Below are 21,522 nucleotides of genomic sequence, written 5' to 3'. Positions count from 1 at the left end.
GAATGGATTCCGATCTTCGATAGACTGGTCGAGACGATTTAGCGCAAAGCGTCACAACGAGGATGAAAAGGTTCGTCCGCTCATCCTTACTCACCTTCTGGAAAGTCCTCGAGCGGTCCGGAGGTGGCGCTCATGCCCGGTGCTGCTCGCGCGGATTTGATCGTCGGCGGCTCCTCGCTGGCTACCGCCACTTTCTCCTCCGCCGTCTTGACGGCCGGCGCGTGGTTCTCTTTGCGTAGTTCCGATGCTGCTTGCGCTGATGAGTGGTTTGGACGGAAGGTCTACTGCCAGGATTTACTGACCTGTCTGCTCTCCGCTCAACCCACTATCACTCTTTGCCGGGGGCCCAGGCGGCTCGTCCAGATCTGTGAGGGCAGCAGTATCGTCTTCCGCTGCAGCTTCTTCTTTCGTCGTCGCCGAGGCGAGCGAATCGTGGGTTTGAAGCGTCACGGGCGCATCGTCCTTCGAACTCCTCTTCTCCGCTGCCAGGTCTGGCGCTTTCGATTCCGAGGGCTTTGCAGACGTGTCTTCTGCAACAGCTGTCGCTACGGGAAGAGCAGACCGAGATCCGTCGCTCTCTGGCACACTTTTTTGCGGTGTGGACTGCTTTCCCATTGACAACGGACGCGGAGACGGAAGAGGTTTGTCGCGCTCATCGCCCGAGCCCTGTAGAAGCGAGGCATTGGTGATGGGCGGAAGCTGCGGTGCTTTGCTCGTACTCGATGTCCCTGCGGCGCGATCTTGTCGTTCTTTGTCCTGATCTTGCTTATTCTTCTTGCCGCGCTTGAAGATCCGGTTCAGCGCTCGCTTGAGGGAGTCCATGGCGTTCGGTGCTTTTTCACACATCAGATCTCGTGGTCAACATGTCTAAGAGCCTTGTGCGAATGGCGAACTCACGAACACCAGCCAGACGTCGACGCCCCAGTGAATACGCCTACGATGCGGACGAGATTACCGGGGGAGAGGTCGGAGGGCGGGCGTTGCATTCCACAATACAGATGAAACAGCAAGCTCATTTGCAGCACGGACGACGGGGCAATGGCGCTTTCCACGCGAGCAGGCATCTTACTAAAAAGACCAGTGTCGATCACACTACACGTAATAAGGAAGGAAGCCAGAAGGAGACAGAGGCGCAATTCACACGCAAGCACGGGTGGCGTACGCCATGTCCATTAAAATGCGACGTACCTCTTTAACAACGTCGATCGTGCGGGATCCCCCTGTGAAAAATTCGGTATGAGAGAACAACTATACGGACCATTGACGCTGTCGGAGGTTGCACGTGAATGCATCCAACCCCCACATTCTAGCAGCTACGTGGATGGTTACACGCCGCCAGATCTATTTATGGGCGATGTCGTTTCATCATTTCTCATTGTCTTCAGACGCATCTAATTCCAACCCTCTTTCGTGCTACGATGTGCGTGGCGGAGCGCATGCGCGTGCATTCCTTCTGAGCCGCTGTCACTGCAGCCGGTGTGTCGTGCTGAAGTCATGGTAAATGTCATTGACCGGAGTTCGTCATCCAGTGTCCTTACCGGCCCATGGAGCTTTTGTAGGCGGCGGTAGGCGAGAGGGGTTGGAAGCCATCCTTTGACTCGCCGCCCAAGGCGCCGCCGTGCGCGGAGCCGTGGACTGACCACCGCCCGATGAAGCCCATGGCGCTCGCGTCGAGGGCATAGCTGTCCCGGTCGCAGCATTGCCGGCATTTGCCCGAGGCGCTTTCGTCCCCTCTCCACCAGAAGCGGCAGCTGGTCCATCCGCTTTTCGTCCCTTTTGCACCTGAGGTTGCTGCGCCGAATGAACACCGCCTTGTGCTTTCGCAGCATCTGGATCCAATTCCCATCGAAACAATCCGCCGAAACCGAAATGCTGCACCACCGGGAACTTCCCCAGGACCTCCGCGGCGTACATTTTCAGCATGCCCTTGTTGATCTTCGCCCAGCCATCTTTGATGCCGGAGATGTCGTACAGAACGGGCGAGTGCTCCCAGAACGGCCCGCGCTTGACGTCGTAGATGAATTGGATGGCGGAAAAGTACATGTTTGCGTGCTGGTAGTCGGAGACGAGGGTTTTGTCTGTTACTGCTGTGGGACGCGGTGCGGATGGAAGGGAGCCTTCGGTTGGTACTGGCGAACTAGCTTTCGTTGGGTCAATGGCCGGCCCGTACTGTGCTGCGCCGAAGATGTAAGGGAGGAAACTGTGATCGTCGAGACCCCAGACGCCGTGCGAGCCTGCAGGTTCAAGGGTATAGGTTAAGACTAGTCGTCGGATGAGCTCAAGGTAGCTGTTCGCTATATTAGCAGGGAACAGTATGCAGAAGGAGAGCCCATGGACTGACGGTTGGACGACACCAATCACGATAGACCTCTCATCACCAGCTTCGAACACGCCAACCTTCCACAGACAGCCGAGGAATGCCAGGAAGCTCAACTCATGCCCAGTGCCATAGTCCAGTCTTTGCGCACTTCCAAAGCTGCCCAATAAGTAATACTTGAACTCCTTGACCAGCTGCGTCCACGCCTCGGGGCCAAGTTCAATGACAGCCTCCTTCAAATGCGACTCCAATAGTCCGTCCGCAGCAGCATCCTCCACCAACTTGAACCACGTCCGGAAAGCCACATTTCCGAACCGCCTTGGTCCTTGATCTGGAGGTGCCTGATCAATGAGCGCCGATAGTGTTGATATCAGACTCCGGAGACTCTGTACGGGATGGCTGTATGCTGGAGGGGAATCAAGTTTCGCTTCATGAATTGTGCCATTCTCGTCTTTGGCGGGAAACATGGATCGATTCAGTTGGAGCAGCCAGGTTATCAGATCTCTGTAGGCCTTGGAAGATTGGAAGAAGGTGAGATCGTCGCCGCCGTTGATCTCCTTGGTTGGCGTTTTGATGCCCTGCGTCATGGCTCCTCTGGGGAAACGCTCCAACGTTGGGCTTCCGCCATTAGGATAGATTGATGCCATCGTCCGATGGTCAGCACTACGCCGTTGTTGATATGCGATGATCAGCCATGATAATTTCGCAACTCTATGTAAGAAGCAAGGCGGTTAGTCTCATTTGGCAAGAAAGGAAGTTCCAACGCACGTGATCGTGGCAGTTTGGCGTCTGTAGCGCCGAACTCTAATTCGTCGTCGCGACAACACCGACGTGCGACGTCAACGTTCAGATGTGACTGCCGTCCTTCACACGCGCGCACCTCAGCAAGCGGGGCCGCTTGCATGCAGGAAGGGCCGACGGGCCGCTACTGATAAAAATGACACCCCCAAGAAGAAAGCACGCGCAGCTGCAGCCTGTGACATCCTCGCCGACAATCGCATTCGAACAAGAGGAGGAAGATGCCGTGAATGGGGATGCGTCGGATTCGGGATCCGTGTACGAAGACGCGGTAGATGCTCCAATACCGCATCTGATTAGTGACCTTGTCGAATGGTCGAAAGACAACGACCACAACATGGGCGCCGAGCAATCCCACGAGGCGATCAACGACGGCATTCGCGCCACTTCGACCAGGCTGCAAGCGCGCACTGGAGAGCCGATCAAGCCCACGACAGGGAAGTTGAAGGCTGTATCGCGCGCGAAACCCAACGCTTCGCAGAGGAAGTTGGCGGCGACTATCCAGAAACAGAACTTACCAAAGAACGCGATATCTCCAAGGAAGCCCAGGCAGAAGAAGGCGGCGGTCGCAGACGCGCAAGAGGCGGCGGAGGCAGGGGACGATGTAGAGCAGGGCAACGCGAGATCACGACGCAGTCAGAGGGTCCAGGAGGAGAAGCAGGCCGCTACTGTTGTTGCTGCTCAAGACGATGCGCATGCCGTCACACAACCCGCGACGAAGCCTACGGAGGGGCCGCCCAAAAGAGGGAGGGGCAGACCAAGGAAGCAGGCAAAGACGGTCCCCGCCAATGAGCCCAGCGCTACAGAAAAGGCTGGCCCTGCACAAGGGTCGGCCAGCAGCGAAGTTGAGCCGATAGTTCCGGACAAAGTCCATTACAACGAGTTGTTTGTCGGTTCAGAACCTTCGAGCGATGAGAAGGACGCGGACTCTTCTTCTGCAGAGGAATCGGACGACTCTCCGCCGCGAGGAACGAAGCGAAAACGTGCATTTCACGAGGAAGAACAAGACGAAGAAGCAGAAGAAGTCCCAGCGGAGGTGACTGAGGCAGATCGCGAAAGACTTTATTGGCAATGGCTGCCTCTGCAACGGATTTTCGAGAACGTGAAGTGGGTTGGATGCAACACCAAGGACGGCGAACGACAACCACAGCATAGACTGAAGCAGAAGGATCGACAGGTCAAGATCGTACTGGGACTGTGCAACGATGCGATGCAGCGCTACACCCACCTCAGAGATCACTCCGGCACTCTCGAGAACGGGGAAGACCCAGCCCCAGTGCTCAGAGACATTTCCGAAAAAGTCGACGACTTGCGCGGAGCCAACAGGGAGCATCTGCCGGATTTCACAAATCGGAAACAGGCCACTGAGATTTACTTCCACCTCATTCCTACGCTCGTCAAGCTTCTTCAACACGCCATAGACTGTTATCTCGCCATGGACAACGACAACATGGCGCCCGGTCAGATCACCATTGGCCGACTGCGCATCGTGATGAACATGATTGAGATGATCCTTGAACTGGCAGCCGCAGCGAAGAGAAAATACATCCGGCCTTTGCCGGTGTACTGCGTGGTCGACCCAGTACACAACGGCCTCGCGGTCCCCCTGCGAAACGTCCTCGAAGCCTTCAAACGGGATATCGAACGCCACGGCCTGGCAGTACGACGTCAAAAGCGAAGCGAAGAAGAAGCCCGCCAGCGCGCCTTACAATTAGAGCAGAAAGAACGTCAGGACAGCCAGCGAACGCGCATCCGACAGCTGCAGGACAAATGGGTGCGCTTGCATAACGAACGCTGGGCCGCCGAGCCGGATTTCAAGAGCGTGCAGAAGATGAACCACTTGGAGATCCCTTCCAACTTGCATCGTGAGTACGATCATAATGGCGAGGTCTTCTCCCGACAGCAGGTCTTTGTGCCCCGCGTCGGGCCGCCTCCGGGCTTCATCGATGCCGCGGCGGAAGTCGAGTGGACGCAGACGGAGCTGCTCGCGCTGTGCGATGGGCTGCAGGAGTATGCCGGCGAGCGGGTATTGGAGAGGACGATTCGAAGGTATTGCGGGAGGGGGAAAGCTCTGAATCGCTTTAGTGTTACGGAGCTTGTCACCACCGCAGCTGCGATGAGGGAGAGTCTGATTGCTGCACAACAGGCAGAGGGCGAAGAGGTGGAGAAGTGGGTGTTGGACATCCCGGTTTGGACTAAAGGGCCGGCGGCGCTTGGAAAGGAGAATGAGGATGGTGATCGGTTGTGATCAGGGCGGCGCAGGTTTTAATATGATACCCATTGGCACTTGCTATACGACATTAACTAATTCACAGCCCGGGTGCTGTGTACTCCTCGTCCCGCGAGTGAACTGTCTCTATGCTTTCTCCAGACCGTTCTTGAGGGCTTAGTGTCATCAATGTGTCCTCTTGACTCTCTTCCTTTCTGTTCACTAGGCGGCTGCACCAATCGATGCCTCGTCCGAGAGAGCACGAGCTCCGAGTACCCTCGGCCGATGCAGTCGGAAATCCGAAACGGTCGGCTTTAAGCTGCATTCATAAGGCTGCGACATCCGATACGCACCTTCAAGTGGTTGATGTTCGTTTCTCCGCTTCTTCACGATAACATTCTTGATTTCGACGACAACGACGACATGGGCCTCATTTCCAGATCTCGTGCCCCCTTGGGCAGCAATAGACCCGAGCGTGGCAGCCGGTCTGATATGCGAGCCTCGCACAGGGCGGCCTACGGCTCGGATAAGATGGGTGATGCTGCTAGGACACCTTCCAGCAGCTCAGATGGTTCGAAGAGCGATTCGTGTCACGTCAACGGACCACCTCCATACGTCGAAGGCGCCAATGACTGTCGTCGATCGGAGAAGGCTCAACACGCCCCCTCCGACAACGAAGCGACTTTCCCCGACAACGCTACACAACCAAACAATGAAAAGGCCGTTGAGCGCAGCGATTCAGCGCTTGCCACCGCTTCCAATCAGGATGCCCGAGGCAGAAAGCACTGGAAAGGCAAACTACACCAGCGCCGCCGCTCGTCCTTGAGCGGCTCGAGTTCCGGTTCGTCGAGCTCAGGTAGCAGCATGTCACTCCACTCTCTGCGCAATAAGATCCATCGCAAGATTAACCAGAAGTTCCAGCGCCGTTTTGGTCGCTCGTGATGGGTGAGGGGTTGGCAGTGGACGGGAAAGTGAGGGGTGTGTTGCGCGAGAATGACTATACGGCGTGGAATGGGCGATTTCGACGGTCTTTTGATTTGATCGCTTGCTGATAGTCGATTTGTCTGAATGAAGGATATTTACGACGAGCTGTGACGTGTGCTTCATCTGTTTCTTCAAGACACATAGCTTGAGAACATCAGTGCAATGATGAGTAGCTGAATTAGTAATGCGCGGGGCTCGAGATTCCAATCGAGTCGCGGCGTCGCTGGGCGAGCGCCTCTTCTGGCTGCTTCAAGTAAGTGGTTATAGCCTAACTTGGTGCCGGTTATTAATCACTCCACCTCCTCCGCTCGCCTTCAATGTCAGCTCTGGCAGTCAGAGGTATATAAGTGCGGCATTCCCCCAGGACGGCTGCAGCCGGGAGAGCACGAGCTCTCGAAAAGGCCACTCTACGACTTGTCTGTGTCCAGCTTACCTGTCTAAGCCGGAGACCCCGGATCCAATCCCGCCAGCATGGCATACATCCAGATGCAAACGCTTTCCTGGCACGAAGGCGAAATCGGCATGCGGAAAGCGATGCGTGCCCCCGAAATCGATAACCCGACTGTTCCCGCTCTTTCGCCGCAGCTGGCGCATCATCTGCGCGTTGCGCCGCTGATCTCGATTGGAGCTCTTGATGCTGATGGCCGGCCATGGACAACGCTGTGGGGCAATGGGGAGAAGGGATTCGCGCAACCGATTGGAGAGGGCGTCATTGGGATTAAGACGCCAGTTACTGGGCACCATGATCCCGTGATTGAGGAAATATTCGGCAAGGATGTCGTGGGGCAGAAGATTACGAGGGCAGAGGATGGGAAGGGCAGAATGGTGTCTGGACTGACGATCGATCTGGAGACGCGGAAGCGCGTCAAAATGTATGGCCGGATGTTGGGCGGGGCGCTGACTATGAACGAGGACGAAGTCGCCGAGCACGAAGAGCACGTCGCGGAAGTGCAGATGGTGCTCAAAATTGAGCAGAGCTTGGGCAACTGCCCGAAGTATCTCAACAAGAAGCACATTGTGTCGGCGCTCGCGAAGCCCGAGTTGGTGTCGGACTCGCCGCACCTCCCGCAGCAGGCCATCGATCTGATCGAGAAAGCCGACCTCTTTTTCGTGTCGAGCAGGCACGGTGAGGAGGACATGGACACCAACCACCGCGGCGGTCCAGCTGGCTTTTTACGAGTTGAGTCAAACAACGAATCAGGCGCCGTCCTCTGCTATCCTGAATACTCCGGCAACCGCCTCTACCAGACACTCGGAAACCTCAGAGTCAACCCTCTTGCCGGCCTGTGCATCCCAGACTTTGAAACAGGAGACATGCTATACCTGACCGGCAAAACAGAAATCCTGGTAGGCCCCGACGCCGCCGCCGTGATCCCGCGCTCCAACCTCGCCGTGCGCATCACCACCACAGGCGCCCGCTACGTCGCCCGCGCCCTACCCTTCCGCGGCATCCAAGGCGACAGATCCCCCTACAACCCCAACGTCCGCTACCTCGCGTCCGAAAAAGCACCCGCTCAAGTCGCACGAACAACACAACAAGCCACCCTCCTCCACCAAGTCAAATTGACCCCCAACGTCTCGCGCTTCCGCTTCTCCCTCCAAAACGCCGCAACCTACAAACCTGGGCAATACGTCACGTTTGACTTCTCGAGCCACCTCGACATGGGGTATAGTCATATGGCCGACGACGATCCGCGCAGCATCAACGACGACTTTGTCCGCACCTTCACCGTTTCCAGCACGCCGGGCGATCCCCCGAATCCCGTGCGCAACCTCGCAGACGACGAGTTTGAGATTACGATTCGGAAGGTGGGGACCGCTACAGACTTTCTCTTCCGGCATATGGGCAAAGGGAGTTCTGCACGCGGGATGCATGAGCTTGAGGTCCCGGTGCTAGGATTCGGGGGTGAGTTTGAAGTTCAACAAGATGCTGGCGAGACGATCGCTTTTGTAACGGCTGGGGTCGGTATCACGCCTATTCTGCCATCTCTGGGGCGACTGGATTACTCCCGGCTGAAGTTGCTATGGTCGGTGCGGGAGGACGACGTCGAGTTGGTGCTGGACGTCTTGAAGCAGCATCCGCGGCTTGCAGAGAGCCTGTCTGTGTTTGTCACGAATGCGAAAGAGGGCAGTGAGGCGGTTGGCAAGCTGAAAGGAACCGGCGTGGTGCAGCACAGCCGACGGATTCAACAATCTGACCTTGCATTCGACCGGGAGGTGCAGAAGTACTACCTTTGCACTCCCGTGCCGATGAGGAAGCAATTGATGGAATGGCTGCCAGAGAAGGATCTGATTTTCGAGGACTTCAATTTCTGAACTAACTGCTTTGTGCTATGATCGGTACAAGTCTGTAAAGAGAACCCTGCCCAGGATCATTGTCAAAGAAAGAGCATTCTCCCATTCCCTCTGCTCACGCAATCTCTTCTCAATCTCTCATTGATCAAATATGCTCACTGGGGGAAGTGCAGTAGAAAGACAAGCAAGTCTGCCAAGCTGCTCGCAACCCGCGTCAACGTTCTGCTGTCATTCGTCGGCCTACTCTTCGCGCGAGTACAGGCTTTTGAGCTCATCCATCGCAGCCTTCAGCTTGTGCTGCTTCTCCGTTAGCTTGCGACGCGTCCGCTCACGCTCGGGATCCTCGGCGACCAGCTCGGCGCAGTACTCCCGGTCAGCGGTGTTCAGCTTCTCGATCAGCGCGCCTTGCAATTGCTCCTCCATTGCAGAGAACAAGTCGAGCTCGAGCTTCTTGGCCACGAAGTCTGGCAAGGGTGCGGAGGCGATGTCGTAGTATGCGAGGATCCTAGCGATGGCTGCGATCTCTTTGGTATACTTGTCGGGTCCGAGACATTTGATGGCTTCGGCCAGTTGCTTCTCCTGTGCCTGCTTGTCCTGCTCCACGTTCTTGAACTTCTTCTCGAGGTGGCCGGCGTCGATGTACTCACGGCCGCGACATTCCTCACGATCAGCCCGCAGCTCTTTGTCCCTGGCGGCAGTCTGATTTCCGAGGAGTTCTTTTTGAAACGTGTTTGGCTTGTGCATTTCACACTTGATGTGTCTCAGAACGGAATCCTTGTTTTGTTCCTTCCTGTATCGGGCTCGTTGATTAGCTTCAATCACACACGGATAGGATTATCGAAGTGTTCGGCTTACAGCTGCATGAAGACCTCATGGACGATCGACTGTGTTTGGCCGAAAAGCTTGCTCTTTTGGTACCCTGACAATGCTGCTTCAATCTCGTTATTCAACATCGATGCTACAGCAGCGTGTACCGACTGAAGCGCGGCATCAACGATATCATCCCAGCGCTGGATCGTGCTCCTAATGAGGCTGTCGGTAACTTTCCCGTTGTGTGGATCGATGGTTGAGGCTTCGCCAAGACTGTAGGCCTTGCGCACCTGGAGCAGGGTGAATTTGACCGGCGCAATCGCTGGGGTTGCCGGTGTACGCGTGTCTTTCTCTTGCTTGATCGGCGTACGGGGAGTGCGAGGGGTCTTGTCGGCAGGGCGTTGCGGCGTGGGTACAGCACGGCTATCGTTGCCTTTGCGGCGCTTGGCTGCACTGGATTGGACGGTGTCGCTATCATCTTCGCTGTCGTCGTTGATGGTGATGATCTTTTTGGCCCCAGGCGTGGCGAAATCGAATTGGGGTCTCGCTTTCCTGAACTGCAGTCCTAGGTGTTTGATAATTGCCTTGTACTCAGCATAGAAGCCTCCTTGGATAGAGTCGCCATTCAACTGCTTCGTGATGGCAAGGGTCACTTGATTGATCTTGCTCCTGACCGTGCGTTGCGCATCTTTGTCTTGTTCCGGAAAGTCTAGCAGCTCAGCCGACACTTCCTGATAGGCACGCTTGACTTCGGCCAAGAGGTCTGGAAGTTGACGCTTGATCTTGGTAGTGAGTATGCGGGAGAGCTCTTTTTGGAGGTTGGGAATGCCAAAGCGGTCGGAGAACGCGGAAAGCGTGGAGTTCCATGGATGTTGGGCGAAGAAGGCCTGCTCGGCTTCTCTAGCTTGTGCATGCGACGTGCCCCCATCGACGTCGTCCTGCGAGAGTAGCTTCGTCACGTACCACCCGCCGCCAGTGAGTTTGAATGTCTTGCCACTGAGGACCTTGTGAAGATCAGTCACTCGGAACGTGGAGAGGTCGGGCTTCGTAAGGACACCCATCGAACGGGCCGATGCGTTGTGATTGTTGATGCATTTCATTGCAGTGGAGTTTTCCAGGTTCTGATCAGCGGATGCAGCCAGGAGGACGTGAGCGTGCTCTTCTTCAAGGTAGGTTTTGACCAGTGCACCTATGAAGTCGACAAGATACTGCTTGGACGCATCCTGGTGGACATTGATGGTTCCAGGCAAATCGGTGAGTGACATCTCGGGGAGGCCAGGGGCAGAAATCTCGATGCTGATGATGTTGGGGGAGAATTCGATGGCGTAGCCATAGTTGAGGTCGTTCATCTTTGCGATGTCTGCAGCCTTTGCTGACGGCTCGGGTTGGCAGATGGCGATCTGAGCAAGGCGTAGCCATCTCTCCAGGTCCGCTTTGTCATACACCTCTTGGAACTCGATGCGTTGCTGGCTGCCAAGATCCTCCCATCCCTCGTATTCAGATGTCATGTTGGGGTTGTACTGATAGCGTAGGAGAAGGGAGATGTTGCAAATCCAGTCGCTGACGCCGGACCTTGCAGTCGTGGTGATCTGGAACGGGCACCTTGTGCACGTTCCGGCCGCTCGTGGCAAGGCAATATCACACACAGCCTCGATGATGGAGCTTTTGCCATGAGACTGGTCGCCAATTACGACGATCTTGGGCAGCGATGGCAGAACGTCCTCGATACCCAGAGCTTCGAGCTTTTGCATGGCTTGTATGAGGTGGTGGCTGTCAGCGCTCAAGGTCTCCATCGCTTGTTGAGTGGTGCCCTGGTCGATCTCCATGTGGTCGCCCTCGGCGTGCGGCAGTCCTCCCATCGTTGCAGGAGGCGTGACTTGAGAAGAAGGGGCGGTGCTTGTGCGTTCGGCAAGTTCGAAAGAGGTGTCGTGCGGAGCGGCTTCGCGGTGAGAGCTGAGCGAAGTAGGCTCGAACTCGTCCTCCAGTTGTTCAGTCTTGACGATAGAGCGCCTTGTGCCGACCATACTGATCAGCCAAAGGCCAGGCAAAGTTGGATGAGGTTGTGGAAGGGAAGAAGTTGAAAGAAGGAAAAGGAAGAGCTTAAATGAAGGTGGAAATCTTGGCAGTGTGTGAAATGAGTGCGGTGAGTGCGGCGTTTGAAGTGAGGTTGTGAAGTGGCGTTGTGACGTTCTAACGTTTGTGAAACGAGGCTGTGGCGTGGCGCTGAGTGGTGACGTTGGCGGGTGAACTCTGCGCCACAGAGACGGGAGGGTGAAGTCTAAAGGTGCGAGACTCACCGATGAAGTTGCCGAACAAATGCCTTCACCAGAGAATGGGAGTCGTGGCCAAGGGGGAAGAGAGTGCTCATGGAGGACAAGTGTGTTGCAGACGGGAAGGCATCTCCACGAGCATGGGCTTGGGCATTTTATAGGCACATATCGTTTCATTCTGTCACAGCCATCGGGGATTTGCGCTCGACATCGACCAGTTCACGCTCACTTGCGGACTAGTCAGAGTGACCACCAGCTGCACAATCGCCTGAGGGTGAAGTTTTGGCACGTACCGTCTTGCTTCTTCTTCCAATGAGATTGGTCAGGAGACACAGTCACAGGAGACGGTCTGCGGTGCTACATTATCAAGACGCGTAGGTGCAGCCGACATCCGAAGATCGCGGGGCGGACAGAGTTGAACATGGCCGCTCTCGTCAAGGCAAATGCTCCAGGTGTTCTCGCCATGAATGATCTCGCGAGGGACACTCGAAAGTCGGCTACAACTCGTGAATAGCTGGAGATGGCTTGTAGCTGCATCTGCAGTCAGTTTTGGAGATACCATGCTTCAGAAAAGAGAGGCAAAGCGTAGTGAAGTCGCCTTGGAATTGCGGTGATGAGGTGAAGTGTCGTTGGATGGTGGAGAGAAGCGTTCTCGGATTTGCGGCTAGTAACGGTTAAGCTTCTCGCTAGCGCAGGCACGGGGTCTCGACTTGCGCGTGTGGTGGACTGAGCTTTTTGTGTTTCACCACCACAATTCTTGACAAGTAGCATTTCCCTTTCATCCATCATCCCATTGCACGAGTCCCCTGGTTCTACTTGCTCGATCCCTGCAAGTGATATTTCAAGCACACCGCTCCGACGACATTTCTGAGACATCACAAACGAAAAGCAGGCAATGGCTAGTCTTCAGGTCCCTGTGCGAGGCAAGGCGGGCGGTCTTCCAACCACCAAAGCAGTCATCCTCGTACGTTGACCACAGCATTGTTCAGCCGATTCGAACGCAGTCTAATTCGTCTCTCCGAAATAGGTCGGTGGTCCGTCGCGAGGCACTCGTTTCAGACCGCTCAGCTTGGTGAGCTTCGCATATGATTTTGAAGTCTATCATCCGCCCAACCACTGACTGCTCGATCTCAACCCTGCAGGATCTCCCAAAGGTAAGCAGCTAGCATTCCCTCCTCCGCAATATGACTGTACTAATGTGAGCAGCCGTTGTTCGAAGTCGCCGGTATGCAGACGGACACTCTCCCATTGGCCCTTAGGCTGAAACTGACCGACTTCTTCCAGGCCACCCAATCATCTCCCACTGCTTCGCCGCAATCACAAAGCTTCCCGAGATCCGCGAGGTCTTCATCGTCGGCTACTACGACGAGAGTGTCTTCCGCGACTTCATCAAAGACTGCGGCCGGACCCACTCCAACATCTCCGTCCGATATCTCCGCGAGTACCAAGCTCTGGGCACCGCTGGTGGTCTCTACCATTTCCGCGATGCCATTCTCAAAGGCCGACCGGACAGGTTCTTCGTCTTGAACGCCGATGTCTGCTGCTCCTTCCCGCTCGAGCAGATGCAGCAACTGTTCGACGCCAACGACGCCGAAGCCGTCATCTTGGGGACCAGAGTACCCAATGACTCCGCCACCAACTTCGGCTGCATCGTCAGCGACCCGCAGAGCAAGCGAGTGCTGCATTACGTTGAGAAGCCGGAGTCGTTCATCTCCAACCTCATCAACTGCGGCGTCTACCTCTTCGCCACCGAGGCCATCTTCCCCAGCATCAAGAGCGCCATGACCCGCCGCTCCGAGCGCCCTCGACTCGTCAGCTACCCCTCTTCGGACGCCCTCGATCGCCAGTATGTTCCTCAGGGCGACGATGATGACCAGAAAACCGAAGCCATTCGTCTTGAGCACGACATCCTCTCGGACCTTGCCGACACCAGCCGCTTCTACGTCCTCGAGACCAAGGACTTCTGGCGCCAGATCAAGACCGCCGGCTCCGCCGTCCCCGCCAACGCCCTCTACCTCATGAAGGCCTTCCAGACGCAGTCCAAGGAACTCGCCAAGCCCTCCGCCACCATCCTCCCGCCCGTCTTCATCCACCCAACCGCGCAAGTCGATCCCACCGCCAAGCTCGGCCCGAACGTCAGCATCGGCCCGCGCGCAGTCATTGGCGCCGGTGCCAGGATCAAGGAGTCGATCGTGCTCGAGGATGCAGAGATCCGACACGATGCCTGCGTCTTGTACTCCATCATCGGATGGAGCAGCCGTGTGGGCGCGTGGGCTCGTGTCGAAGGCACGCCGACACCGGTGCGCGAGCACAGCACGAGCATTGTGAAGAATGGGGTCAAGGTGCAGAGCATCACCATTCTGGGCAAGGAATGCTCGGTGGCGGATGAGGTGCGCGTGCAAAACTGCGTGTGCTTGCCGTTCAAGGAGTTGAAGCGGGTGAGTAGATTGTGTCCTCGCAACATTCCAGTGATGTTTGTCCTTACTGACCACACATACGCAGGACGTCCAAAACGAGGTGATCATGTAAACGCCTTGCTGAAGAGAGCCCGACGGCCTTTGGAAGAGAACGTGCATCAGATTGAAGCATAGATAATGGGGGTGCGTTGCATTCAGCGTGTTTTCTCGCGATGAATAGATGTTTGCAGGATAAGTACGATATTCATCTACCGTTGCTGCAACATATGAGTACCTTAGATCGTATTGTCCCCGTCTCAGGTTCATCACCGCAGTGTTGCCCCCTCCCAACAACAGATCCTCTCACGACTGCACCTTGGCCCCAGACCCCTTCGTGCCCTTCCTCTTAATACTAAACATACTCTTGAAGCGCCGCAAGCGCGACTCGCGCTCCTTATCCAGCCTCTCCACATCTTCCTTCGAATAAGGCTCCAGCTCTTCCGCCTCCGCCTCCGCCTCTCCTTCATTCTGCTCGCCCTCACCAGCACCAGCAACCGGCTCCGCAACTTTACTCCTCCTTCTCCAATCCCTCGCCGCAGTGGAAACAACACGCAACAAAATCTGCGCCGCATTCAACCCGCTCAAACTCCCCGACGCTTTTTGGGACTCCGCGTTGCGCCAGGGGCAGTGTTCGCGGTGCAGAGTGGTGAGGTTGAGAGTCGCCGCGCTGGAGTTGTCGTCTTCGTTCTCGTCGTCGTCGTCGGTGGAAGGGGAGAGGTGGTGGGAGGGGCGGTAGTCGGGCTGGTACATCCAGAGGCCTATGCGTTGGAAGCAGGCGTCGCAGTGGAGGAGCTCGGTGCTTGCGTCTTTGGAGGCGCGCCAGCCGTTTAGGGCGATTTGGAGGGCTTTGGGTGGGAGGTAGGGGGTGGCTTCATGGGGTTTCGCGAGGTCTGCGAGGAGGGAGGGGGAGAGGTCTGCGAGGAGTTGGGAGGGGGGAGTGGAGGGTGCGTCGGCGGTGGTGTCGGCAGAGGATGTGACGTCTATCTTCTCGATCGCAGAGGGGATTGCTAGAAGGGATTCGAAGCGTTTGCGGAGATCGGGTTGCCAGACGAACGGCCGCACGACTTGCAGGTGGTAGATGTCGTCTTTGCAGCCGGCTTTGCGCCAGAGACAGTTGTCTGCATGGCCGTTGATGATCAAGGCGTGGTAGCGGTTTGTGAGCGCTTGCTCGAAAGCGGACTCGTCTGCATCGTCGTCTTCTGCGGCGGCGTCTGTGTCGATCCCTTGCTCCTCTGCAATCTCTTTCCTCGATGCAGTTTCGAGACTCACGACCAGTCGCTTCTCACACCCGCCCTTGCACTGAACGGTGTTAACGCCGGTGCAGACCCAGCCTCGCTTCGCCCACTCCACTTCACTGATTGCTTCAGGCTTGGGATGCCATAAGCTCACGCTGCTAAAGGTCTTCAATCTCTTCAGGAAGGCCTCGTGAGACCACGGCGAGTAGTTGGGAGGATCCTTGGATATCGAGTCGTCTTTACCGCGCGTGGTCGTAGCATGGGAAGGGACGAAGATGGGCCTGAGTGAGCCACTGGATGTACTTTGTCGGAGTCTCTTGCTCGCACGCTCTCTCGCCTCGTCGAAGGCTTCGATGGCCGTCAATGGTCGCTTTGTTTGTTCGGTGATGCTGGGGGCGAGGGAAAGTTGGGAGTTGTTGGAGAGGGCGTCGAGGGCTTTGGTATAGAGGCGTTTCTTCGTCGCGATGGCCGTCATCGTGCCGTGTCGAGAAGGTGCAGTGTCTGGCTGAAGATGTGTTGATGGTGCTCCCACAATGGACAACAACGAGGCTCGGACAATAAGGTTTGGCGTCGTGGAGTGACGCGATGCGACTGGACTTCGGCTGGGAGCGGCTGCCTGTGGCCCGGCTGAACTCTAAATCGACATCTCCCCAGCCGGCTCGCGGCTACTTTTCGTCGAGGCCAAGCCCAGTCGGCTCGGAATCGGAGGACTTCCGCATCACGTCGGCGATGCAACCTTTCCTTCGGTCAAGTGACGACGGCAAGTTCCAGCAATGCAGCCAGCCACATAAATGCCTCAAATGATATGTGGTTTACTCGCCCGTAACGTCGGATGTTTCTTGCTTCATTGATACCTAAACATTGGACCACCCTTGCACCTTCCGGCTTCGCGCCGCCGGCCTTTGATTAGTCATAGACCCATACTTCCAGTCCCGTGCACGTGCAGTCTCGACTTCAGCTCGTTGCTACACACACCGATGCGCAACGTGATGCGCGCACCCCATGGCTGACCGCAATATGACCGACGTGGACCACTCGCCCACACGAGGGCACATGTCCAACTCTCCCGACAATCACATCCGCCTGGCGTGTCAGGCGTGTCAGAGGAAGAAGGTACGTGCATCGCGCAGCTCGAGCAACTGACTCATCAGCTCTCTGCGCTCGAAACACCAGTGCCATATATTCCCCTCTGAACCCTACTAATGACCAATCTCACTAGATTAAATGCGACCGCGTACGAAAGCACTGCCTGCTCGCAAGGCACGCCCATGCACTAACCTCTCACAGAACTTCCCGTGCACACAATGTGTACGGTCCAATCTGCATTGCGTCGCGAGCTCGCGCAAGCCTCGAGCGCGACATTCTGGCAAGCGTGCCGTCGACTCGGAACTGCGCAATCGCATTTCGAAGCTCGAAAACCTCGTGGAAAATCTCAGCGGCGATGTTGCCTTAGCTACGGAGGGGCCCTCCATGAACGGTGCCGGTCAAGTGGCCGAGACAAAGGGCGCGGCCTCGCCTGCTGTCCGCAAATATATCGGCAGCCAGTTCTGGTCTACTCTAACTGGCGAAGTTCAAGCACTGAAGGATGCGCTTGAGGATGACCAGACGGAGGACGAGCAGGCCACCTCGCCCTCATCTGCCAGCGGCCCTTCGAACTCCGCAGAGTACGAGCTGCTCGTTTGCCCTCCTGGCATGATCTATGTCATGCCTGGTGCATTGCCAGAGCCCTCGCCCCAAGCCTCCGCCGTCCTCTTCGATGCCTTTTGCAGCAACGTCGACCGCATCTCCAAGATCTACCATACGCCCTCGCTGCAAGCTTTCATGATCGAAGGGAAGCCCTACCTCGGCCACGATCCTTCTACCCCAGGAAACAACGCTGTCAAGGCCGCCATCTGGTTCGCCGCCTCCAACACCCTCTCGGAAGATGAGTGTCAGATGATGTTCGGCAAATCTCGATACGCACAGTCGCAGATCTTTCGCAAGATGGTTGACATTGCCTTGGCTCAAGCTGACTTGTTCACCACGAGCGACCTCGCTACTTTACAAGCCCTTACCACATATACTGTAAGTCCACGCTTCCCTGCCTCGTACCCCATCCCAATCTCACGCTGCTTTCCAGATCACTTCACGATATATCGACTCCAGTCGGCGCGCATGGACCATGGCTGCCATCCTTGTGCGCATTGCTCGCGCCTCCGGACTTCACAGCGAGGCCATCCCGCGCACCCCTTTCATCACCGAACTGAGACGGCGACTTTGGCATAGCATCCGCTTTACCGATGTCTTTGTGAGTTGGGATCGAGGATCATCCGATCTGCTCATCGATTCCGCCCCATCCGAAACCCCACGTCCTCTAAATATCGAGGACACTGATATCAACGAATCTTCCGAGACGCTTCCGCCGGAGAGAGAAGGCCTGACATCGATGAGCTGGGCAGTCATCTCGGTGGACTCCGCAAGTAGCATGCTGCGCTTCAGTGCGCGCTCCGAATCGAAGCCCGGCGGCGGCGACACCTGGGAAGACCGGCTGGCCGCCGCCAACGAGTTTGCACGACACATCAACGACAAGTACCTCCGCCACATCGACCCCACCGATCCCTACCACCGCTTTGTGAAGCACGTGTGCGGATCCATGATCGCCTCGCATCGACTTCGCGCCGTTCGCCCCATGCGCAAACACCCGCTGAGCACCGCCCCGCGCGTGGACAGCCCCTACGTCCTCCAACTCGCCCTCGATTCCATCCGCGCCTCGGAAGACACGTACACCGACGCCGCCACGAAACCCTTCCAATGGCTCGCATGGGTGCCCTGGCATCCGCTGGCCGTCGCGCTCGCTGGCCTCTGCGCGATCCGGGACACCGAGCTCGCCAACGAGGCCTGGCTCGCGGTCGACAAAGCCTACCTCCGCCTCCGCGGCGTCATCGCCGACTCGCAAAGCGGCATGCTCTGGCGCCCGATTGAAAAGCTCTACAAAACCGCCACCGCCTTCCGCGAGCACCGCGAAGGCTCGGCCGAAATCTCACCCCCATCCCATCAACAACCCCTCCAACTCCCCTTGCACCCCAGCAATACCATCCCCACAAGCCCCTACCCCATCATCAACCCCTTCTACCCCTCCCCCGCTTTCCCACCAAACAACGCCGCCGCCGCCGCACACTCCCTCTCCAACAACACCACCACCTTTCCCCCCTTCGACCCCAACACCACCAACCCCATGAACCTCGACCTCACCAACCCCACCGCCCTCTCCGATTTGGACTTTTCGAACTCCAACCTCAACTGGTGGATGGAGTTTCAGAATATTTTCGAGGACATGTCGACGCCGGCGCCCGAGCTGAATGTGGGCAATATTGCGTGGGCGGGCGGCGGGGGCCCGAGTGCGGGGGGTGTCGCGGGGGCTTGGGGGGTGCCGCAGAATCCGATGTGAATTGTTTTGTTTTTCCGTCCAATGTTTGAGGGAGCGCGGGATTTTTTGTGGTTTTTTTCGCTGATTGTAATCTTAGGTGGAGAGGGTTTCTACTCGTAAGTATCTTACTCAACTCTGTGGGTGAAAGGTGTGCGGCATTTGAGCGCGAGAAAGAAAGAACAGCCCTCTATTTTGAATTCTTTGCTTGCTTGCTCTATGATTACACCACTAGCTAGAACGCATCACACTCAATCTCTCCAACTCCACCGATGCACCAAACCCTCAACCCTCAAAGCCACGCACCACCCTACTTGCCCTTCAAAGCCGGGACGTAGTTCTTCGGCGCCGAATCATCCACCGTTCCATCCCAACAATACCGCTCAAAACACCTCTCGCAAACCGCAGGCGTCGCGCGGCCCTCGCGCTCCAGACTGCGTTTCAAAACCGCACAGCCTACGCAAGCGGGCCACTCGGCATTCAGAGTTCCGTTGAGCTGCGTCGCGAGCGCGTACCCATTAGCTACAAGGGCGTCGCGCTGAGCGTCAGGGTATGACAGGTCGAAAGTCGACACGTTGGAAGTAGTGGTGTAGGGGGCGTTAGGGAGGTAGACGATCAGCGGGGAGGTGGTGCTATTGCACCCGAAAAACGTGGGGCGGTTGTTGAGGCCTAGGTTGAAGATTGTGTTTGTCGAGGGGATTTTGGGGAAGCCTGTGCCGTTCGCGATGGGCAGGAAACTGCGTTGGTAGGTTGCTTCGAGCGCGAGACCGCCGGGCCAGTTTTGCGCGGAGCCGGTGGTGGGGAAGGTGGCGTTTGTGTCTGCTGAGGAGTCGACGGCGAAGATGACGTCGAGGTTGCGGTTGGGTTGGATGAGGGGGTGGAAGGGGATGTTTTGGTTGTCTTCGCCGCCGTCGACTAGGGTGAGTTGCTCGTTGTTGGCGTTGGTGTTGGTTTTGGGGTTGTAGTGGTAGAAGGGGTTGGGGCGCCAGACGGAGATGTCGTAGTTTGATTTGCTGAGGTCGCCTGCTAGTGCGGATAGGGCGTCTTGCAGGAGGGAGGAGAAGAGGCCGGTGGTGGAGGTGCCGTTGACCTCTGAGAAGGCGGCGTTGAAGAGGGAACTACTTGTGCCCATGACCTATGGGAAGAGTCAGCCATCCAATACAAGGGTGTGGAGTAGGACTTGCGCATGGTTTACTCACAAAGCCAACATTGTCGAATCCTGTAACACAGTTCTTGGTCGCTGGGGTGCCAGCGGTAAAGTTTGTGCCGACGTACTTCAGAGGGGCGAAGGCGTAGACGGTGGGGTCGTCGCTGCCCAGCTCCCACGGGCTGAAGGTGTAGATGGTGCCATCGGCGGCGGGGATGATTTCGCCGGGGGCACGGCTGTCAGCCACGAGTAGAGGAACGGGGGCGGTGCCACTTGAGAACCAGTCTTGGTCGGCAATGGAAGAGAAGGTATAGCTTGGGCCGCCGTTCGAGGCGTTAACGAGCTGATACCTGTGGAAGGGGTTTATGATTAGTCGGGGAGCCTTTCTTTGCAACGCGGCAGAACTTACGACAACGCACGACCCCAGTAGTCGGTGATGGAGACGTTGAAGCCTGCATCTTTCTTTCCTTCCACATCCGAGACCAAATCGGCGTAGTACTTGGCGCTGCTGATTACCTGAAGGAGACCACTGGCATCCGGGCCTTCAAGGATGGAGTTCTCGAATTGCCAGAGATCGGAGGCGGCCGGGGCGTTGCCGTTTTGTTTGAGGATGTTGCTGACGGTGGTGAAGTTATTGGTATACAAAGATCCGACGAGCCAGCCTCCACCGGAAAGAGCGGAGAGATATGTAGTGGATTGCAGCAGGCCTCCGAGTTGGCCGGTCGCAGTGGAGCCCGGGGTGCGACTGTCAAAGGCCTGGAGTACTCCAGCACCATTCAGCATGGCACGGTAGCCTCCGCCTGAGACCGCGATACCAACGGTAGGCAGTGCGGCGGCGGTGAGATTGTCGATGTACGCATTCGTGTCGAGGCCGGTGATGTTGATGCGCTGAAGCAGGTTCTTCATGGGGGTACGAATGGCCTTTCGGCGGGTCGAGAGCCATGATGTCTCCTGCGAAGACAGCGATGACGCTGCTCTGATCTTTGGTAGAGTGGAGGGGCACGCGTTGGTTTGAGGGGTGTAGCCATGCGGGGCGTTGGCGGGCAATGCGCGGGCTAGCAGTTCGACGATCTCTTTTTCCGCGATGGCTCTTGCTGGGAAGGTTGTCAATGTGCTGAGCAGGAGGTAGGTGAGTTGGCTGGAAGTGATTTGGCCCACCTTCAGTAATAGCAGACCATGCTGCCACGGCGAGCGCGGTTGTCGCCCAGGAGACTTTCATGGTGCCGCACGGTGAGGAGGGAGATGGAAGGGAAGTGGGATGAGATGAGATGAGGTGAGATGATGAAGTGAGATGATGAAGTGAAGTGAGATGAAAGCCTTGGAACGATGGATTAATGACCCACCCTACCTCCGACCATCATCCGCCGCGTCCGATAAAGAGATGTGCCGTGTGTGAGCAGTAATACCACAGCCACAAGAGGTGCTACGTGTGACGTCGCGTATTCGTGGCCGTGTCTTGGTAGGACCCACGGCGGAGGATGAGCCTTTGCCACATTCTGCCGTTTGCCGGCCGCTGCGCCCGTCTTGGTCCCAAGCCTTACTTGCCACTCCTTTGCCTACAAGGCTGTCGGACAACCACATCACACAACTCATAAGCC

At 56.8% G+C, this 21,522-nt stretch overlaps 10 protein-coding genes across 10 annotated transcripts; 5 read left to right on the top strand and 5 right to left on the bottom strand.

Moving 5' to 3' along the window:
* Positions 1-158: 158 nt before the first annotated feature.
* Positions 159-1,103, bottom strand: BDY17DRAFT_160100 (uncharacterized protein). The gene is made up of 2 exons (XM_033729703.1): positions 898-1,103; positions 159-833 (listed from the first exon to the last, which is right to left on the bottom strand). Exon 2 carries the CDS (start codon positions 820-822, stop codon positions 295-297), a length of 528 nt encoding a protein of 175 aa, XP_033589008.1. The 5' UTR covers positions 823-833; positions 898-1,103; the 3' UTR covers positions 159-294.
* A 418-nt stretch (positions 1,104-1,521) lies between these two features.
* BDY17DRAFT_251916 (Phosphotyrosyl phosphate activator protein-domain-containing protein) lies at positions 1,522-2,904 on the bottom strand (the record flags this gene model as incomplete). Its single annotated transcript, XM_033731208.1, has 2 exons — positions 1,522-2,287; positions 2,342-2,904. 2 exons carry the CDS (start codon positions 2,902-2,904, stop codon positions 1,522-1,524), a joined length of 1,329 nt encoding a protein of 442 aa, XP_033589007.1.
* Positions 2,905-3,154: 250 nt separating this feature from the next.
* On the top strand, positions 3,155-5,534 carry BDY17DRAFT_298530 (uncharacterized protein). Its single transcript, XM_033733755.1, has one exon. The coding sequence runs from the start codon at positions 3,255-3,257 to the stop codon at positions 5,361-5,363; it is 2,109 nt and encodes a 702-aa protein (XP_033589006.1). The 5' UTR covers positions 3,155-3,254; the 3' UTR covers positions 5,364-5,534.
* Positions 5,535-5,599: 65 nt separating this feature from the next.
* On the top strand, positions 5,600-6,551 carry BDY17DRAFT_298529 (uncharacterized protein). Its single transcript, XM_033733754.1, has one exon. The coding sequence runs from the start codon at positions 5,691-5,693 to the stop codon at positions 6,264-6,266; it is 576 nt and encodes a 191-aa protein (XP_033589005.1). The 5' UTR covers positions 5,600-5,690; the 3' UTR covers positions 6,267-6,551.
* Positions 6,552-8,700, top strand: BDY17DRAFT_298528 (oxidoreductase-like protein). The gene has a single exon (XM_033733753.1). It carries the CDS (start codon positions 6,780-6,782, stop codon positions 8,622-8,624), a length of 1,845 nt encoding a protein of 614 aa, XP_033589004.1. The 5' UTR covers positions 6,552-6,779; the 3' UTR covers positions 8,625-8,700.
* On the bottom strand, positions 8,701-12,345 carry BDY17DRAFT_298525 (P-loop containing nucleoside triphosphate hydrolase protein). Its single transcript, XM_033733752.1, has 3 exons — positions 11,977-12,345; positions 9,459-11,911; positions 8,701-9,393 (listed from the first exon to the last, which is right to left on the bottom strand). The coding sequence occupies exons 2-3, from the start codon at positions 11,858-11,860 to the stop codon at positions 8,844-8,846; spliced, it is 2,952 nt and encodes a 983-aa protein (XP_033589003.1). The 5' UTR covers positions 11,861-11,911; positions 11,977-12,345; the 3' UTR covers positions 8,701-8,843.
* An 89-nt stretch (positions 12,346-12,434) lies between these two features.
* BDY17DRAFT_298515 (nucleotide-diphospho-sugar transferase) lies at positions 12,435-14,344 on the top strand. Its single transcript, XM_033733751.1, has 6 exons — positions 12,435-12,647; positions 12,711-12,755; positions 12,826-12,837; positions 12,890-12,908; positions 12,968-14,121; positions 14,186-14,344. Exons 1-6 carry the CDS (start codon positions 12,579-12,581, stop codon positions 14,210-14,212), a joined length of 1,326 nt encoding a protein of 441 aa, XP_033589002.1. The 5' UTR covers positions 12,435-12,578; the 3' UTR covers positions 14,213-14,344.
* BDY17DRAFT_298513 (C3HC zinc finger-like-domain-containing protein) lies at positions 14,345-15,911 on the bottom strand. The gene has a single exon (XM_033733750.1). The coding sequence runs from the start codon at positions 15,847-15,849 to the stop codon at positions 14,443-14,445; it is 1,407 nt and encodes a 468-aa protein (XP_033589001.1). The 5' UTR covers positions 15,850-15,911; the 3' UTR covers positions 14,345-14,442.
* Positions 15,912-16,427: 516 nt separating this feature from the next.
* Positions 16,428-18,801, top strand: BDY17DRAFT_251388 (uncharacterized protein; the record flags this gene model as incomplete). Its single annotated transcript, XM_033731170.1, has 5 exons — positions 16,428-16,487; positions 16,594-16,608; positions 16,662-16,943; positions 17,100-17,438; positions 17,494-18,801. 5 exons carry the CDS (start codon positions 16,428-16,430, stop codon positions 18,799-18,801), a joined length of 2,004 nt encoding a protein of 667 aa, XP_033589000.1.
* Positions 18,802-19,087: 286 nt separating this feature from the next.
* Positions 19,088-20,992, bottom strand: BDY17DRAFT_252143 (lysophospholipase; the record flags this gene model as incomplete). The annotated part of the gene is made up of 3 exons (XM_033731229.1): positions 19,088-19,912; positions 19,977-20,274; positions 20,334-20,992. Coding segments are annotated over 3 exons (1,782 nt in total), but the record flags the coding sequence as incomplete, so codon positions are not given.
* Between the last annotated feature and the right edge of the window lie 530 nt (positions 20,993-21,522).

This window comes from Neohortaea acidophila (genome assembly GCF_010093505.1).
Source record: "Neohortaea acidophila strain CBS 113389 unplaced genomic scaffold BDY17scaffold_6, whole genome shotgun sequence".
Classification (NCBI taxonomy): domain Eukaryota; kingdom Fungi; phylum Ascomycota; class Dothideomycetes; order Mycosphaerellales; family Teratosphaeriaceae; genus Neohortaea; species Neohortaea acidophila.
The sequence above is the reverse complement of the archived record's forward strand: the minus strand, read 5'-3'. Positions and strand labels throughout refer to the sequence as shown.

Coding starts and splice junctions, on each gene's coding strand:
- BDY17DRAFT_160100 (XM_033729703.1), bottom strand. CDS start 822: ATGGACTCCCTCAAGCGAGCGCTGAACCGGATCTTCAAGCGCGGCAAG.
- BDY17DRAFT_298530 (XM_033733755.1), top strand. CDS start 3,255: ATGACACCCCCAAGAAGAAAGCACGCGCAGCTGCAGCCTGTGACATCC.
- BDY17DRAFT_298529 (XM_033733754.1), top strand. CDS start 5,691: ATGTTCGTTTCTCCGCTTCTTCACGATAACATTCTTGATTTCGACGAC.
- BDY17DRAFT_298528 (XM_033733753.1), top strand. CDS start 6,780: ATGGCATACATCCAGATGCAAACGCTTTCCTGGCACGAAGGCGAAATC.
- BDY17DRAFT_298525 (XM_033733752.1), bottom strand. CDS start 11,860: ATGAAACGATATGTGCCTATAAAATGCCCAAGCCCATGCTCGTGGAGA. Junction 9,394..9,458: donor CATGAGGTCTTCATGCAGCT/GTAAGCCGAACA, acceptor AGCCCGATACAG/GAAGGAACAAAACAAGGATT.
- BDY17DRAFT_298515 (XM_033733751.1), top strand. CDS start 12,579: ATGGCTAGTCTTCAGGTCCCTGTGCGAGGCAAGGCGGGCGGTCTTCCA. Junction 12,648..12,710: donor CCACCAAAGCAGTCATCCTC/GTACGTTGACCA, acceptor TCTCCGAAATAG/GTCGGTGGTCCGTCGCGAGG. Junction 14,122..14,185: donor CGTTCAAGGAGTTGAAGCGG/GTGAGTAGATTG, acceptor ACACATACGCAG/GACGTCCAAAACGAGGTGAT.
- BDY17DRAFT_298513 (XM_033733750.1), bottom strand. CDS start 15,849: ATGACGGCCATCGCGACGAAGAAACGCCTCTATACCAAAGCCCTCGAC.